The 17,658-nt window shown below is 53.2% G+C and overlaps 1 protein-coding gene across 4 annotated transcripts in view; it reads left to right on the top strand.

Annotated features, from left to right (window-relative positions):
- The window catches only part of TMEM266 (transmembrane protein 266), a 249,996-nt gene that overhangs the window by 47,686 nt on the left and 184,652 nt on the right, over nt 1-17,658 (top strand). For all 4 annotated transcript variants that reach the window (XM_061558546.1, XM_061558549.1, XM_061558550.1 and 1 more), the window contains exons 2-3: nt 6,549-6,730; nt 12,304-12,483. In XM_061558546.1, the coding sequence (XP_061414530.1) occupies nt 6,717-6,730; nt 12,304-12,483 (194 nt within the window). In that variant the 5' untranslated portion in view covers nt 6,549-6,716. The remainder of the gene's footprint in view (nt 1-6,548; nt 6,731-12,303; nt 12,484-17,658) is intronic.

Here is a 17,658-nt window from a genome sequence, read left to right on the forward strand (position 1 = left end):
CGAGCGTCCGTACCCACGGACAAATCCCCGCGCTCGCCCGCGACGATTTGCACGCTGGACGTGGGACGTGTGGACGGTGACAACGGAGCCGCGAGCTCCTCTCTCTCTGCACAACAACACGCAGCTCGCCCCGCCCGAGTGGCCCCTTCCTCGTTATGCGTTGTTTTTCGTTCTTAATCGAGGCTCGCCGACTGAGGTCGTCATCGTCATCATCATCGATCGGCATCACGATCCATAGGCAGGTAAGCCCGTAGGTGTCCACTGGACATTTCAACATTTGTTTCCACTTTTCTCTTCGTTTTGTTGCCGATTTGGCTCAAGCGGTGGGCCACGTCTTTCTGGCAATAATCTCTCACGACGTCGTTGAACCGTTCTCTGTGAGGTCTTCCTCTCTTCACCGACTGAGGTGGAGAGCGTTTGAAGAGTCAGCTGTGTCTGCCCGTCGGTCCCCCGTTTGGAAGGGACACGATAACTCTCCTAATGATGAGCCAATACGGCTGAAACTTCGGCGTGAAGCTGCGTTGCTGAAGAACTGGCCACGTTGATCTCAAGTATTATTATTGCCCAAGACCCGGAAACGAAAAGCAGGACCAAAAAATAAAAGATTCTGTAAAAATATGTGCTGGTTGTGGGAGTTAATTTACCACACTTGACTAATTACGGTGAGTGATGATCGGTGAAGTCAGGGGAGCACAGATGTGGCAGCATAGAAGTACAGCACAAGCTGCGAATACCGCCGCACTGCCCTCTGCTGACCACGTGGTGTTACACGTGCGTGGTCACCCAATCACCGAGCATCCTCCTCCCAACCCAGCTTCGCTTCCTAATATCTGATGGGGGCATGGGGGGGGATGGGATCGGGTGCACTCCGGGTGACTCGGCTGATCGACGTCGTTCCACGTTGCACGAAGATCCCACGGCGACCCGGGCAACCCGCCCGTAGCAGCAACTCGTGGGACGTTGCTTGCGAGGGTCAAGCCGCCGCGTTGCCGCTGCCGCAGCAGCCGTGGCAGCTTCGCCCCTGTCGCAGGTTGCCCGCCCACCCCGCTCCGGCCAGCCGAGCCACTGGGCTTTGAGCGACACGGGATTACACCGCTTAATCGCCCGCGCGGGGCTTAGCCTCCTCGTCGTCGTCGTCGTCGATTGTTGCCTCTGTTTTTTTTTTCACCACCACCACCACCGACGCCACCACCACCAACAACAAAAAGCAACCTTCACACCAAGCTCAATGTGAGCAATTGCGCTGCTCTCCTGCAATGGACCCCGGCGGTGGAGGAGGAGGGAGATGAGGAAGATGAGGAGGAGAATGATGAGGAGGAGGATGAGGAGGAGGAGGATGAGGAGGATGAGGAAGATGAGGAGGATGAGGAGGATGAGGAGGATGAGGAGGATGAGGAAGATGAGGAGGATGAGGAGGAGGATGGAGGAGGAAGGATGAGGAGGATAGGGATGAAGGAGGAGGAGAATGAGGATGAGGAGGATGAGATGGAGAATGAGGATGAGGAGGATGAGAGAGGAGGAGGATGAGAGGAGGGAATGAAGGAGGAGGGTGAGGAGGTGATGAGGGGGATGAGGGTGAGGAAGATGAGGGGGAGGATGATTGAGAAGGATGAGAAGGAGGATGAGGATGAGGAGGAGGATGAGGAGGAGAATAGAGTGAGGAGGAGGAGGATGAGGAGGAAGATGATGAGGAGGATGAGGATGAGGAGGATGAGGAGGAGGAGTGACCTTTCCGCGAGGCGCGGGAGGACGTAGCGCGCTCCGTGTTTAATACCTTCACGTCTCGTCTTGGATAATTTGCCCTAACGAGAGAACACGGCTGTCCTCACCTGCGTGGTAATTTTACTGCCGTCATGAACCGCAGCCCCCACCTCGTACTTGGAACGACATTTTCGCCCGCCGTACGCTGGAGGGGTGGCCACGTTAAATCACTGGCGGCGTGGACCACGGATGTGGCTGTACGTCTCGCGGCATCGGTCTGAGGGTCGTGGCTCTTTTGTGAACACCTCCACGCCGCCGGAGTCTTTGACTTTGGTGGTCTCGGGTAAAAAATAAAAAATATATATCTAGATTTAAAATATGAACACAGATGAACGCAAAGTCACCGCGATGATGGTGGTTGGTGGTGATTGTGGTAGTTGGTGGTGGTTGTGGTATTGGTGGTTGATTGTGATAGTGGTGGTTGGTGGTGGTTGGTGGTGATGGTGATTGTGGTATTGGTGGTTGGTGGTGCTTGTGATAGTGGTGGTGGTGATTGGTGGTGGTTGTGGTGGTGCTGATTGTGATAGTGTTGGTGGTTGGTGGTGGTGATTGTGGTGATTGGTGGTGGTTGTGGTATTGGTGGTTGATTGTGATAGTGGTGGTTGGTGGTGGTTGGTGGTGATGTTGATTGTGGTATTGATGGTTGCTGGTGCTTGTGATGTGGTGGTCGTGATTGTGGTGGTGGTGGTGATTGGCTTCCTTTCTTGCTTCGTTTTGAACGCGCGCCACGGCACCGCTAAAAATTCGGCATAAAGACGCGAATCGTCGCCCCTTCTTCATCCTCTCTGTCCTTCTTCGCCAACGTCGAACATTTCAGAGACTCCCCCCCCCCCCCCGCGTGCGCCTCTCTCTCCCTCGGCTCGAGGAACAAACAGCGAGAAACGCGGCGATCATTCGGTTCGAAAAGAGGGGGAAGGGAGGGGGGGGGCGACACGCAGGACTGGGGAGGCTGATGAAAAGAATAGTCAGAGGATTTCCTTTCTCGCGGAACATCTGAAACAATCCGTCATCCCCGCAATCAACATCCCCGCGCGGAGAGCGACTCTTCACATTCCATTCCGCGTGCCGGGGCCGCGCTGTAAGGGGGGGGGGCAGAGGCTCGTGGGGGGCAGGGGCGGGGGGGCTGGGACGTGGGGGGGGTAGTCACGTCCCGAATGAGTAAAAAACAACGCGCGGTGTCGATCTGCAGCGAAAATAAATACATAATAGTAATTAAACAAAGAACCCTCCACGCACAGGACGAGGTGCAGATGAGTGTGTTTTGCAAAGCACGCCATCTGCTCCCTCCAAAGCCAATTACGAGTTATTACGTGGTGATGGCGGAGCGGTGACGCAGTGATTAGCGCAATGCGCGATGGACTGTACTCGGTTTTATTCGGGGCCACAGCTAACGTGAGTGACGAGTGGTTAACCGTCTAAGCCAGACGTGCGTCTCCCCTCTACGAAGTCTGGTGAAGTATGGTTAAACAGCAACCCATGACTTGCACGGCACGGAGGAAGCCTTCATCCAGCAGCAGCATCAGCAGCAGAGGAACCAGGAGAGACGGACATTGAGTGACCAAACACCAAATCAAATGCCCCTAATTGCCCCCCGTTCCCCCCGTCCAGCAGTGGATAGATCAATCCACGAATAATTACATCGCGTTGACTGGCGGGTGATCGGAATGTGCCATGATTTTTAGGGGCCCGGACTTTTCTCATTTTCAGTGCCATTTCAAACTCCCCAGATACGCGTGCCGCGCGCGGAAGGATACAGCAGACGGTGTTATAACGATCGCGCCACGGGACTCATTTGGTAACAGGGGCCCTAAAGGTTGTCAGGGGACTTCGTTGGTTGCTACCCTGGCTGACCTGGTTGTCCCGAGGGCTCGTTGTTGCGGTCGTCGTTGTTGTTGTTGTTGGTGGTGGTGCTGGGCTCCAGTTGCTGTAGTGTGTCCGCCGTGTGACTCGTTCTCTCTTCTCTCTAGCGCGTCTCCCTGGCCTGACGCACACCCGAATGTATTGCTTTAAACTACTTGATGAATTTAAATTTGTATTCTTGTTTGTATTTATTGGGCGTACCTCGGAAAGCGTAAACTTGAGACTCAAGAATATTTTACAGAGCGGGCACCTGAAAATGTGGACGTTTGGCCAATTCCATTAACGAGTGGCAGGAAACACGGAGTGCCTGGAGAAAGACACGCACACTCGGGGACAACGCTCAGTGCTCTGCACAGATGGATCCAATAATCCATAGATAGACAGGGATTTCCTGGCCACGTCACGCACTCGGGGACAACACTCAATGCTCTGCACAGACGGATCCAATAATCAACCTAGCTACACAGGCATTTTCTGGCCACGTCAAATCCCAAGCTTACACAACCTGGCATTCTCAAGCAGCCTCCAATCCAAGTACCATAAAGCTCTCGCCCAGGCTCAACCCTGCTTTGCTTCTTAAGATCTGCTAATATCGGCCACATCCATGTCGATCTGGTCACAGAGGCATGGATCTCAATAAACTTGGCGGCCAAGTCAAGGGTGGCAAATGAGCATGAGGGATGGAGGGGAGGGGTGGAGGGATGGAGGGGAGGAGTAGAGGGATGGAGGGGAGGGGTGGAGGGGTGGAGGGGAGGAGTGGAGGGATGGAGGGGAGGGGTGGAGGGTTGAAGGGGAGGGTTGGAGGGGTGAAGGGGAGGGGTGGAGCGGAGGCTCAAACCCCGTGCTTTTATTTTCGATGTTGTGGCGTGAAGTCAGCCGCTCACGACCATCTCGCGTTCTTCTGGGGAAAAGCGAGCGGCGTTTGAAAAGTTAAATTCACTCTGCCTAACCGGGCATTGGAGGCAATATTCGTCGAAAGGTGCCCCCGATGCCGCTATTTATGACGGCGGCATTCGACAAAGACATCGGAGCCAGACGAAACGGCGGACGCAGCTTAGTGGCCAGACGACGAACCTGGCGTCACGTTCAGTGCGCTCCACGTTGCCCACCGCATCTGCAGACGCTGCCCGATGCGCGGCGAGAGAGTCGCCACCCCCCCCCCCCCGCGACCACTTTCCGAGGCTCGGAGCGAATCGTCTAACCCCGAGTGCGCCGGATATCGCCTCTCGGAAGCTGAGCAGGATTTCTGTTGAGCCTGGTGAGTCCTTTGGATAGTTGTACAAGTTTGGAGCTGTTCTTGCGTCACACGGCAGTGTGGTTCAGGAGCTAAGTGCCAATGTCGAGGTCTGCTAGCCACAACGAGAGGGCTTCAGGATAGAATTCGTGTCGTTTTGCTGGACCTCCTCACCCGTTGAAGGAGCGTAGACTACAGTGGTTTGCTGTTATGGTCCGTATTTTGATTGTATGGCCACGATCGCACTGTGCCTTGTCTTTAATGCATCTCTATGGGTCTCTCTATGTGTCTCTGAGTCTCCGGGCTGTCTCTATGGGTTTACTTACGTGGTCTATAGTTTGAGTTGCATGGCCGCAATCGTCGGTTGGAGCTCCGAGGTGACCAGTAGATGGCAGCATGGCACGTGGGGTTGATATACTGATGATTCAGAACCAGATTATTTATACTGGAGGAATCCGATGAACTACAAAGCTTTTTTCGACGGACAATTCATTGGATTGAATCTGTGCATTAAATGTATCCGTGTGCAGCTCCGAGTACTGCGCTCTTCCTTGTGTGCGTGGATTTATCCGGGTCCCCAGCTGTCCTGCCACGTGCTCAATCGCTCATGAATATAACTAACCAGACGTGCAAATGCAAGACCCTTCTTGAAAAAAAAACAGTCTTGTGACTCAGTGAAGCTTTCCGTGGACACCTTAAAGGGTATTATTATTAGATATTCTGTTCTCCTGGGATAAAAACGGATGTCAAAGCAGCGTGTGTCTCATGCCTGTATTCCATGTGAATTTCCATTTAAACGAGTGCCATGTGGCTCCTCTGTCTTTTATTTTTTAATTGTGCCACCTAGGAACGCTCTAAAGGAAGGTTAAACACTGCCGTGTAATGGTTTTAAAAGCAAAATGTCTTAATGAGGGCTATTTTGTAAAAAAATTATACACTTGAGTGTTCAAAATTGAGTTAAGTTCTGTGAATAAAAATTCCGAAATTAAATTACGTAAAATAAATGTATTAAATGGGTGATGGAGGTCATATGAACTGGGTCCACAAACCTCTGACAGCAGCTCCAATCCTCCATTGTTAGCGATCATACCCCATCTGTTGCTGATGTCCCCGTGTAATTCCTCGACTTTAGAGCCCACCATTCCAGCAGTCTCTCTTTTTCTCGTATCCATGTACTCTACGTTGAACTTCTTTTGCACCGTACGCTAATCGGAGGTGCGGGGGAAGGACAACAAACTAAATACAAAAAGCTGTTGGAAAGAAATGAGTTTTCATTCTCAGATGTCATTTGCCTCTGTTACCTTCCACCAACATTGGCATCACGTTTTCCTGGATTCCTGTTTGGCAGCATTCTTCTGACATGACCACACCACAGAGAGAAGCTCTGTATTTACGTTGAACTTTTCTCGCACCGTACGTAACCCACCGTGATAAACGGAGGTGCGGGGGAAGGACATCTAACTAAACACAACTAACGCTCTGCGATGCATTATTCAGTGACGGATTATTAAATCTGTCCGTTGCGTGGCTTTGAATGTCGTCTCCTCGATATGCGTGAGTTGTGTCTAGGCACACTGACTCTCTCCCAGGTGCCACCGCCGAACTACAGACACCACCTTGACAGTGACGTCGCTGTGCGGTGCGTGCGTGTGTGTGTCCACCCTCCCGTCCTTCCATCCGTCCGTGTGCGCAGGCAAGCGAGTGAGCGAGGGGGCGAGCTCGGCTCACGTGGATGTGCGCGCCCACGAGCGCCATCGCCGTGTCCATCACCGCCGATTCCGCGTAGCCCCCGGGACCAGCTCAAACTGAGCTAAGATTCAGGGTGGAGGGCACTTGGCACCTCATCTCTCCGCTCGCCGGAATGACCAGCCCATTGTGAGTGCCGCGCCGAGCCGCGCCGAGTCGACGAGCGCGAATCGCGAGAGTCCGAGAATCGCGAATCGGGCATTGGCGCCCCTTTGTGGGCCCTGTGATTTGGACCGAGGCATTTTCGGCTCGTGCGGACAAAGCGCCCGCAGCGAATGAGTTAATTTTATGGGTTTGAAGCTTGGAGAGGGGGCGGGGGGGCGGTGTTAGTGGCGGCTCGGGGAGGAAATGTTTAATCACTCGGTCAATTGCAGTGGCCATTTCTGGAGCCGTCGACGCTGTGAAATACAAGCCCAATGCATTTGCTACAAACGGACAGGGAGGGGGGGTGGGGGGGCACTTGGACCGCAACATTTACGGCAAAACTCGGCGTGGCCGCGTGATGTAGCCGTAGATGGCAGGCGCGTGCCCCCTCCCCGTGCCATCGGTCAGGCGCTGTGACAGTCGCTCCCGTTACGACGCTGTCCGGTCGAGAGTGTTGCAACGCGCTGCAATCTTTTTTGAAATATATTTACACGCTTTTGGAACTTTAGTCTTTTTTCTGTCCTTACCATGGTGAGTGCCGCGGGCAGCAGTGCTCGTGTGCCAGGCCCTCGGCCTCATCTCCCCCCGCTGTTTAACGCCGCCGCTCAGCCCCCCCCCCTCACCTCCCGTTCGGGTAACAAATCCAGAGCGAGCCATCTGCGGCGTGCCGTTTCAGCCGAGCTGATCGGGCACCACCGCCGCCATAGAAACCCGCGCGCGCCTGCACGCACGCGCGCGTCCGCGCTCCAATTCCACCTGATTCAATTTTGGCCACGAGAAACACTATTTCTCCTTTGCTTGATACAATCCCACAGTCTGGACAGATTATTTTCAACCGGACAGTCTATCTCTCTGGCCCCGGCCTTTCACATCAGCCCACCCCGAGTCAGCGCTGCCGAGGGCTCCCGGCCACCAAGATTGCCGCTTATCGTCACCGCCTCTTTAAATATCGAAATATCAACGGCCTTTCTGCACGAACGTTTAGAAATTCCCGCAATCTTGTCGTGGGCTTCTTTCCCCAATCCCCCGCCCCCCTCCCCCTCCACAAAAGCTCACACTCGCCTCTTAATTTATAAATACCGCGCATAGCTCATTTATAATGTGTGTGTGTTTTTCTCATAAGGGTTACTTGCTGTGACGACACAGATTGGTTGTAAAACGTAATATATTCCGGACGTCCTCTTGTATCGGTCCTTGGTGGGATGTTATGGGTCTTTTCACAGCCAGAGTGGCCATAATGCAATTAGTTTAATGCAGGAAGCCGCATTTCCTTCGTCGTGCACTGAGCACGGTAATGGAGTCAAATTGTGGTGATTTACAGTCGTAAAGCGGCGGCGCTTCAGAGGGGTAATTTTTGCAAATATCTGACCGCACAAATGGCGCCGGTTTGCGGTAAACAATCGGAACGAAAGGGGCAGTGCGCAATGTGCTGCCCACGTGCTGATGCTGAATGAGGAACGTCGCAGAAAGTCAGGCTCGTCAAATCATCATCATCATCATCGTCGTTGTGAGCTCGAGGTGCGTCTCGTCTTTGACACGCTTCAAGTTTGCACGTGTATGTTACTGTCGGTGTGATGTATACGTGCGTAGTGAATGATAACGGTAATGGTAATGTGTGCATGCACGGCGCTTTGTCAATCCACTGCTGGATGAGCGTTTCCCACATGCCGTGTGGGGTCGCGGGTTGTGATTTGACCACACTTCACCGCGGCGGTCGGTGCGAGCTGGTGAAGGCGGGGAGCGGAGACGACGCGGGAACGTAGTAGTAGAGTACAACAATGCATCATCTTTGCTGCACTGCGCTCTGCCGTCCACCGCTGTGCGCCACCTTCCTCTCCGATGCGTTCCATTCCTTGTCTGCCGTTCCTCGCTGACTCAGACAAAAATAATAATTCCGTTTAACACGTAGGCTTTCGCGACCATTATCATGTGTCGTTAAACCCGCCACCACCCGACACAGCCAATTAGTAAGCTTTGTCACATATACGTCAGGTTACTAATTGGCTGTGTCGGGTGGTGCCGGGTTTAACGACACATACATATATTTACGTGATCTAACCCAAAATAACTCTGAATTGTGAATAATAATCCCATTGATTTTAGCGCTTTTCATCAAGGATCTCAAAGCGCTGTATGGGACACGGAAGCAGTAGCATCAGACACTCAGCATAACACATAATTACATTATAATCTATTCCCTGAATTAACTAAAAGTTTAATAAGCGGAAGGGTATAAATTGGTTTTAAGACGCATTTCTTTTTATTAGTGTCCAGAGGCTCGGATAGATCCCTGATATCTTGTGGAAGAGCGTTCCGGGGGCCAGCAAGCTACACGGGGACAAATAATTTGCTGCTGCTGCTGCGTCGGCAGTGGCGTGCAGCAACACACAGTCCGAACGCAACTCGTCAGATAACACCGCCTGGCCTTAAAATGGAAAAAAATAATATATATAATCAGTGACTTGTCCCGACAATAGCGCTTCTTCATCGCACATCGCTCACTAGCTGCGAAAAAGAAGGGCCATGAAACATGGACATTGCCCGAAACGTCGTCGTTGCAACTTTCCAACCCCGTGCCCTTTGCTCTTTGAAAAGAGCATCGTGGCTCATGGGATTTCTCCAGGATGAATAACGTTTCTGATTCTGTCATCGACTATATAGATATATTTCTTTCTTTTACGACGGAATGTATTGAGTTTGCGTACATATATATTACGTATATGTTACGTATGTGTGCACGTGTATCTACGCACACTGCACGGGGATTTAATCAATGTCCCCGCGCACAAACCCCCAAGCGTTTTGGTGTTTTATCCTCGGGGAGAGGGGCCCAGCGCACCCTTAATCACGTAATGGGGCGGCAGTCGAGCTCGGAAAAAATTGGAGGTGCCGCGCGCGCGTCCAAGGGTCAATTGCGAGGCCATATGGCCCGGGTAATGGGGCCTTGCAGTGGTGCGGCTGTGCGGGGTGATCGGCACACACACAAAACGGTGACGGGCAGCCGCGCGAAACTGTTGGTGGGGCGACAGCGGGAGGGGGCTGAGCGGAGAGGAATTTCAAATGTTCGGTTGTTTTGGTTGTTGTCGTCGTCGTTGTTGTTGCTGTCGTTGTTGTGGTTGTCGTCGTTGTTGTCGTTGTTGTTGTGGTTGTTATTATCGTTGTTATTGTTGTTGTTGTCGTTGTTGTTGCTGTCGTTGTTGTTGTTGCTGTTGTGGTTGTTGTCGTCGTTGCTATCGTTGTTGTCCCGTTTGCTCGTGGTTACAGCGGTTGATGTTGGGCGGTAGGGGCCCGGTGTGCATGTCGGCGAGGGCGAAATGGCACAATGGGATGCGCCGGTTCAAATTAAAACGGCGCGCTGGCACGCGTGGGTGGGTGCGTGGGTGGGTGCGTGGGTACGTAGATGGGTGCGTGGGTGGGTGCGTGAGTACGTGGGTGGGTGCGTGGGTGGGTGCGTGGGTATGTCGGTGGGCGGTTCGGTGCGTGGGTGGGTGAGTGCGTGGGTGGGTTCGTGGATGGGTGCGTGGGTGGGTGCGTGGGTACGTGGGTGGGTGGTTGGGTGCGTGGGTGGGTTCGTGGGTGGGCTGTTCGGTGCGTGGGTGGGTGGGTGCGTTGGGTACGTGGGTGGGTGGGTGGGTACGTGGGTGGGTGGGTGCGTGAGTGCATGCGCTAAAAGGTGGTAGACAAAATCTCAACAAGTTGAGGTGTGACGCCGGAAAATCGGTTGTCGATGAGCGCCTACTGCGATTAACGTACAGTCCGTTGAAAACGCAGTTTTGTAAATATGTATGAGAAGCATGCGAAATGCGGCAGAAAATCATTTCGTAGTTGATGATGTATTTCAAATGCACGGGCATACCGTAACGTGGTGCATCATGTATATTAAAGCCGCTAATTTCGTTATGCAGTGTATAATTTACATCAAACGCACCACAACTCCGTGACGTAGTGTACAACGCACGTGAACACGCGCCCTAACTCGGTGACAAAGTGTATCACGCAGACGAGGCGCGGTGGCTCTCGGGCCGCCCCCACGTGGGCCCCCCACGTGCGCGTGTCACGAAGCCCGGGGAACAAAGACAAACGGGCTGCGTTTGGATTTGGCTTTGCTGGGTTAACACGATTGGCTCACTCCGGGGTGGGGGGGGGGGGCGGTGGTGACGTTGAGGGGGGGGGGGTTACCTGTTCTTTAATCTCCCTCTCCGGGAGCCTTTGTCTTGGTCGCCAGACCACGGCCCCCTATTCCCGCATTCCCTAGGCGGGAGGCGTTATTGATTCCACGCCCCCCCCCCCTCTTGCCTAAAAACCGGAGGTGAGGAGCGGAGCGAGCTGGGGAAGCGAGCGGTGTGCGGCGCTGGTGGATCAGCGCTTCGGTAGTGGACAAAGCGCCGTGGGTGTTACGCTGGAAATGTTGAGGATGAGATATCTATACGCGGCGGCGGTGGCGGTGGCGGGCGCACACGACAGCTGCTGAGGCATGGGCCGGGGGGTCACCAAGAGATCCATTTAACTCGCCACGTGTGACTTCTCCCGGATAGCTTTGTTCACTGGGCTGTTCAATGAAAGGCTTAGGGAGTGCGGCGCTACGCCATTAAGTAACGGGGCGCAATCTTCCCCCCGCCGTTGATGGTCGTGTGTTAATTTATGTAGGTGTTATTAGTGGGTTTGGGGGGGGGGGTAGAGGGGGTGGGTGGTGGGGGGAAAGAAATATCCATTCTGTTAATTTTTTGGGATGCTGTCGGGTTTTTGAGTACACGAAATTAATTTCACGCACCATGCTCGTGCGCCGTTGCGGTTATTATTATTACTAATTATTATTATCATCATACAGTACTAATTACGCACTGTCTCGTTCGCATTGATTAATACGTTCAGTTAACGGGAGGGTAAATTAAATCAATGTTTGACTGCGGCGAGAAAAATTCAGGTATTAAATGCAAAAAAAAAAATAACGCGCCTAATTGAATCAGCGGCGAAAGCGACGCGCATCTTCGTGGAAATTGCTGCAAAAACGTAACGAGAGCACGGGGGGCGATCGGGGGTGCCAACGACGTCTCCGCGGTTCCCACGCCACCGTCCCGTTGTCGTCGTTCAGTGTGCACAGCTGATGCAGCGAGTGTGCAGGCGGTGCAACTGCACCTGGGGCCCTGTCGCTGGCTATGAAGGGTTGGGGGGTGGGAGATTGGGGGGGGGGGGCAGGAATTGGACTGGCTTCCCCAATTTAATTTCTTGCACCGGGGCCCACGCCAACTTGGCCGCGTCACCCCTTGCACACGTGTGTGCGCTGAATTTATTTTCCACTGTACATAGCGAACCGTGCTAATCGGAGGTGCGTGAGAAGAACAACAAACTAACGCACCAAAAGCAGTGCTAAAAAATGCGTTTTCAATCTAAGATGATTTAAAAGTGCCATTGTTCCAGTGGCTTCCTTTATCGGAAGGAAGAAGCTTCCAGACGGCCGCAGAAGCGCATCCGAAAGCGCGCGCGGCAGTGACCGTCTTTACCCTTGACCATTCCCTCGTCCGGACAATCCTGCCTCCTCTGTTGCCCTTTGACCCCAGGTTGCCCAGCGGGCTGACCAACGCAGTCATGGAGCTGGACACCATCTCCCGGCTGGTGGAGGACGACGGCGAGAGGAAGGGCAACGATGCTCGCGTCGCCACGGAGATTCCTCTGCTGGACCTGGCTCCCGCGAGTCCCGGCCGCCCCCCCAGCGAGGATGGGGAGGTGTTTGATGACAGGTGCCCTCCCGCACTCCTGCCACAACCCCCACGTCCACCAATAAATCAACCAGCTAGCCACTCAAACATGACTTTGATTAATCACCAAGCTACCAACTGACCACCTGCCCACCAACCACCTAACCACCCACCAACTGATCAATCCTCCACTGCATCAACAAGTCAATCAGTCAACCATACAGCTAGGCAACCATCAACTCACACACCCACCAACAAAGCACACAACCACTGACCCACCAACGCACCCACCCACTCACCATTCATCCACACAATGCTTACTAACCAAACCCACCGACCCACCTGCCCACCCACCAACCACCCGCGAACCAACCACGCAACCACACAACCTGCAATCGACAACCACCAAACAATCACCCACCAGCGTGTCTGGTTCACCATTTTTTGACGAGTGCACGTGGTGGCCTCCGGCAGGGCAGGGGTGGGGGTGTGGGGCGCCTCCTCGCCGCGCAATGACGGGCCGTGTTCGTCAGGAGCCCGCGAGTCCGAGCGAGGAGGAGCGAGCTGTCAGGGGCCCAGCGAAACCTTTTCGCGTGAGGAGGTGGCGATGAGATGTTCCCCTCCTCGTTATTTTATTATTATCGTCGCCATCATATCTTGTTTTTATTTAAAAGCGTGCCGAGCCATTTTGTTGGCTTGTATATATATATTTTTTGTTAAGCGATGGCTGCAATTTTCTAGGCTGCGTTGTTCTTGGGCGGGGGGGGGGGGGATTTAGCAGAGTTCAAAGGTCACCCGTCGAACGCCTATCGTTGTTTCTTGCCGCCGACCCCATAACCACCCCATCGGAGGAACTCTCGAACCGTGGACGTTCGAAGAAGCGTGCGTGCTGAGAGGCGATCGGTTGAGGAGCGATGGTTGCGGTGTCGTTGCGTGGATTGCCGCCCCCCCCCCCCCCCCCCCGGGCTGTCCAATGTCTCGCCGGCGTGGCTCTGACACATGCCGCCGAGTTCAGCTCGGTCAGAGTCCTTGGTGATGAGCAACCATTTAATGGCTGGGTAGAACACAGCGGAATGTGCCTACCTGGTTTGATCATCGCCATGAAAACAATGAAATTGAGATCGAAAATACGATAAATAAAACAGGAGGCGAATATGGGAAGAAGGAGTTGCTTTTGGGGAAAAAACCGAATTTGGTCATGAAACGCAGCTTATCGATTTGCCTGCAACATAAAGTTTTCAATCGGTGCACATTAACTGCTCTGACAGATAGATCACAGACACAAACGCCGGATTGCAAGTCGAGCGTGCTCACCGTCAAACATCACGGCGGTGTTGTCAAATTTACATATCTACGTAAAAACAGAAATTTTTCTCCGCTGCTTCGAGAGGAGAGATGTGCCAAATTTAATGAGCCCCTCGGGCCGTGACTCACCGCTTGTTTCCCCAGCTTCTCGAACGTGAACTGAGTCATGCACGGCTTTTCTGACGGCTTCTTTGGCATGCCACGGGCTGCTGACGGCGGTGTCGCTTCCGTCCATTTGCACCATCGCGCCGCGCAATTAAAATCCAAAGGCTCCTCCTCGTAGCCCTGTGGACCAGGCCCGAGGCAGCTGTGCTAAGGCATCATTTGCAAGCATGCTGCTGCGCTAACACGTGCGCACGCACGCTCGGATCCGTTTTTTGTTGCCACTTGTATTTAGCACCCCATGCAATGGTCGTTAACGACCACGCAATATTAATGGCACAGTGACGATGGCTGGGGGAGGTATTTATCAAGCAGTGGATTGATCATGGCTGCTGATGATGATGGGCCGCCGCGGTGGCGAGGAGATGTTAACTCCCTCGCCTGGAATGCTGGAGTTCGTGGTTTCGATCCCAACACTGACGGCCTGTATACAGTATATGGAGTTTGCGTGTCTCTCTCCCCGTGTTCACGTGGATTTTTCTCTGGATCCTCTGGTTTTTTCCCTCCACATTTAGAATCGACATGCGTTTAGAGTATTTGACTGTCACTTCGTTAAGCTATCGTTAGTGGCCAGGTCGCTTCTGAAAAAGAGCTACATAGCTCAGTGGGTTTTACCTTGTAAAATATAAATAGTTTATATATATTTTTTAGAAATAGTTAGTAGTTTTATGACGACTACATGCTATGAATGGCAGAGTCAGGACATACATTTGTCAATGAAAGCCTTCATGAGTCTCATAACTCTTTTCCAGGAGGATCCTGGATTGTGAACGTTTGCCTCATCCCATTAATGAGTGATTGGAAATTATGGAAGAGAGCGAACGTATCCACGCATGTGATAAAGTAACGCTCCAAGTTCCGCACGGATAGATTTAATAATCCATTTCTGTAGCGTCGTTGTCTTGCCCCCTTGTCGTCCAAGCCGATGAGACCTGCTATTCCCATGTAGCCTTCCTTTCCAGCACTAACAAAGCCCAAACTCCCTGCTTGGCCTCTGAGGTCTCGTGAGATCGGGCAACATTGAAGGTGACGCAGTCATAGGCGGACACGCGGAGCGCCTGGAGAAAAACCACACGTCCGAGGGAAGAGCTGTCAAACATCTCGCAGATTCGACTGCGAGGATTAATGCGTAACGGATTAACACCTTCGATGGCGCAAAAAGCAAAAGAGCTCAAATCAAACGTCCACACATTTTTACGGACGAAAAATACAACTTACACAAGCATGGCAGAGGTGGCATTAACCAATTTATTTCCAAAAGGACACGATTTAATGGCGGACGCAAAGTATGGATCCTTTCAAGGTCAGAGGACATTATGGGGAAATCTGACCAAAGCTGATTGACCCGGCGTGTGAGCAATCATGCGGGCGCCAGAACCCGGCGCGCATTGTTCCACCACCATTTATGTGCATTGCACGCGTTGTGAAACGGCGCTAATGAATACGGATGTTGCTAATGGAGCTCATTGTGTGTGCTGAAGATATTCATTAATCGGCATTATTCATTGAATTCCACAATTATGGGCCCATTTTGGTAACGAGATTTGACAATTGACACGTAAATATTCCTCAGGGCGGAGCAGAAACAGATGTTCGTTGTGAAGGGGGTGTTAAAGAAAAAAAAACATCGGGATTTTCCCTCTGCCTCGTCCCAAGCCCCTCCACGCCATTAGGGTTGGCTCGGTTGAGCAGGGGGCGCCTCGCTAATTAACTCGTCGCAGCTGGAGCCGAGCCGGCTGGGGAAACGCTCGCTGCGTCGCTCGCCGCCGGAGACTCGTTGGCCACGGCCGCACGCTGCCCTGCAGGCTGGGCCCGACCTCGTCACAGATGCGCGACGCTCGTCGCGGACCAACCGCAAGACGCGCCGACGCTCATCACAGATTTACAGCGCACATCATCGCAGTGGCAACGGTGCCCGTGGCTGGGGCGTAACGCCATCGCTACGCACGCGAAACACTTGTCATGCTCGTGATGGATCTGAGCAATGCTCCATCGCGTGCAGTGGCAGAGATTTTTTGGAATGGGCCCTCGTGTAAGCGATGGGACCGGGCCATCCTGGGGCCACTTCCTCCCACCTGCCTCCTCGTTACCCGGCGTCCCTAGGCCGTGGGGAGAGGGGGGAGGAGTTTACGGACGGTGCAGTCGCCCTGCCTGCACACTCAAGAGCCACGCCACCTGACCGCATGCTCCAAGTATTTTGTCACAAGGCTGGGGGCGCCTGGTCGTGATCGCCATCGCTGCCCGGCGCCGTCCATTCAGCACTGCGGCCACGATTGCGCAATCCAGGCATTCAGACGCCTTGTCAGTGTCCAGCACCCCCGTGAGCCGGTGCTGTAAATTCCACATTCCTAAGGTGTCGACCAGTCTCTTTGCAGGATGGCCAATGTTGGCCTTCCTGTTCAAAGTAGTGTGGCTTCTGTCTAACTGGTGCTCACTTTATTGATCCCAGATAGACCTCGATGATGGGATTAGCCAACCAAAACTCGGTTTTGAACTCAGAATGTGACAGTTGAGAGGCCCACTACTCCGCCAATGAAGCTGCATCCCAGACTGTGAATATTTAGAATTAAACAAATTGTTGAAAACGTAACGTTAAAACCCTTCCCTATTCACGTATTGAGGACGGCAAGCACCATGCTGCGTTGGGCATGTGTTGTTTAGGCTACTCTTCACCGCACTGGTCAGTGCGAGTTGGTGAAAGGAGAGCTTGGACCTGTCCAGATAGCCATCGCGACAGATGTTAGCCATGTCTGGGAATCAAATGAAGGCCAGCAGGTTCATGACGCAGCACGCGTGCCTCTGCAGAAACAACCCCGAGGATGACCGGAATTCACGTGATGGTTTATGCTCCTTGACGAGATCAGCGAGGTATCGTGGTTCATTTGTGGCAAGCACTTTGTGTGCAATGAGTGCGACCTCACCACGTATTCGTTCGGCAACCGGAAGCCAATGCAGCTCAATGCGGTTTGATGAAGGAGGGGGCCGTGGCCAGGACTTATTTAGCCATCACTCGCCACCGCTGTCAGCCATGCCTGCGAATCAAACTCGGGTCAACAGGTTCATAGCGCGTTGCCCTAACCACTGCCCCACCGCTCCCCCCTTGTGAATATTTAATGGCAGAAAACATCACGTGACGTTAATGCGCCTATGAAACATTAATGCGTGCATACATACATACATGGGTATATGTTTATAAATACATGCGTGTCAACGCGTACGTCACAGCGCTCACTGCATCGAGCAAAGCCCTCTCTGAAGTTCCATGCAGCGATGCGCCATGTACGTAGCACGCTCAATGGATTAAAAAAAATGTAAAAATTCATAACCCCCCTCTCTGTGGCACTGAGGAACCTAAATGGATTATACGTCATCGCGGACGCGCGCTAACACGTTTTTAATTGGCTCTCCTTTACGAAGTAAATAAATAATATAACGGTGCACGCGGACAGACAGAGGAGGAGACGCAAGCGAGGTTGACAATCACAGCCTCGGAGGCGCCTTTGAACCACAATTTGCCGAATGCAATCGTTCGGTCTCGGCGAGGGAGGCGGGCGTCCCCGGCAGAATATAGAGAAGCCCCCCCCCCAGCCTCCCCCCCAGCCCCCGCCCCCGCCCCACCCCACCCTCCCCCCAGCACCACCACCACCACCTCCCCACCATTCCCTGACTGGCGGGGGATTTAGGAGTGCAGTCACGTCGCCGCCACCTTCAGAGAATCCATTGACTCCATGTGCCGAAATGAATATTAAG

The sequence above is a fragment of the Lethenteron reissneri genome, chromosome 24 (genome assembly GCF_015708825.2).
Source record: "Lethenteron reissneri isolate LAM-NWPU_2019-01 chromosome 24, ASM1570882v1, whole genome shotgun sequence".
NCBI lineage: Eukaryota > Metazoa > Chordata > Hyperoartia > Petromyzontiformes > Petromyzontidae > Lethenteron > Lethenteron reissneri.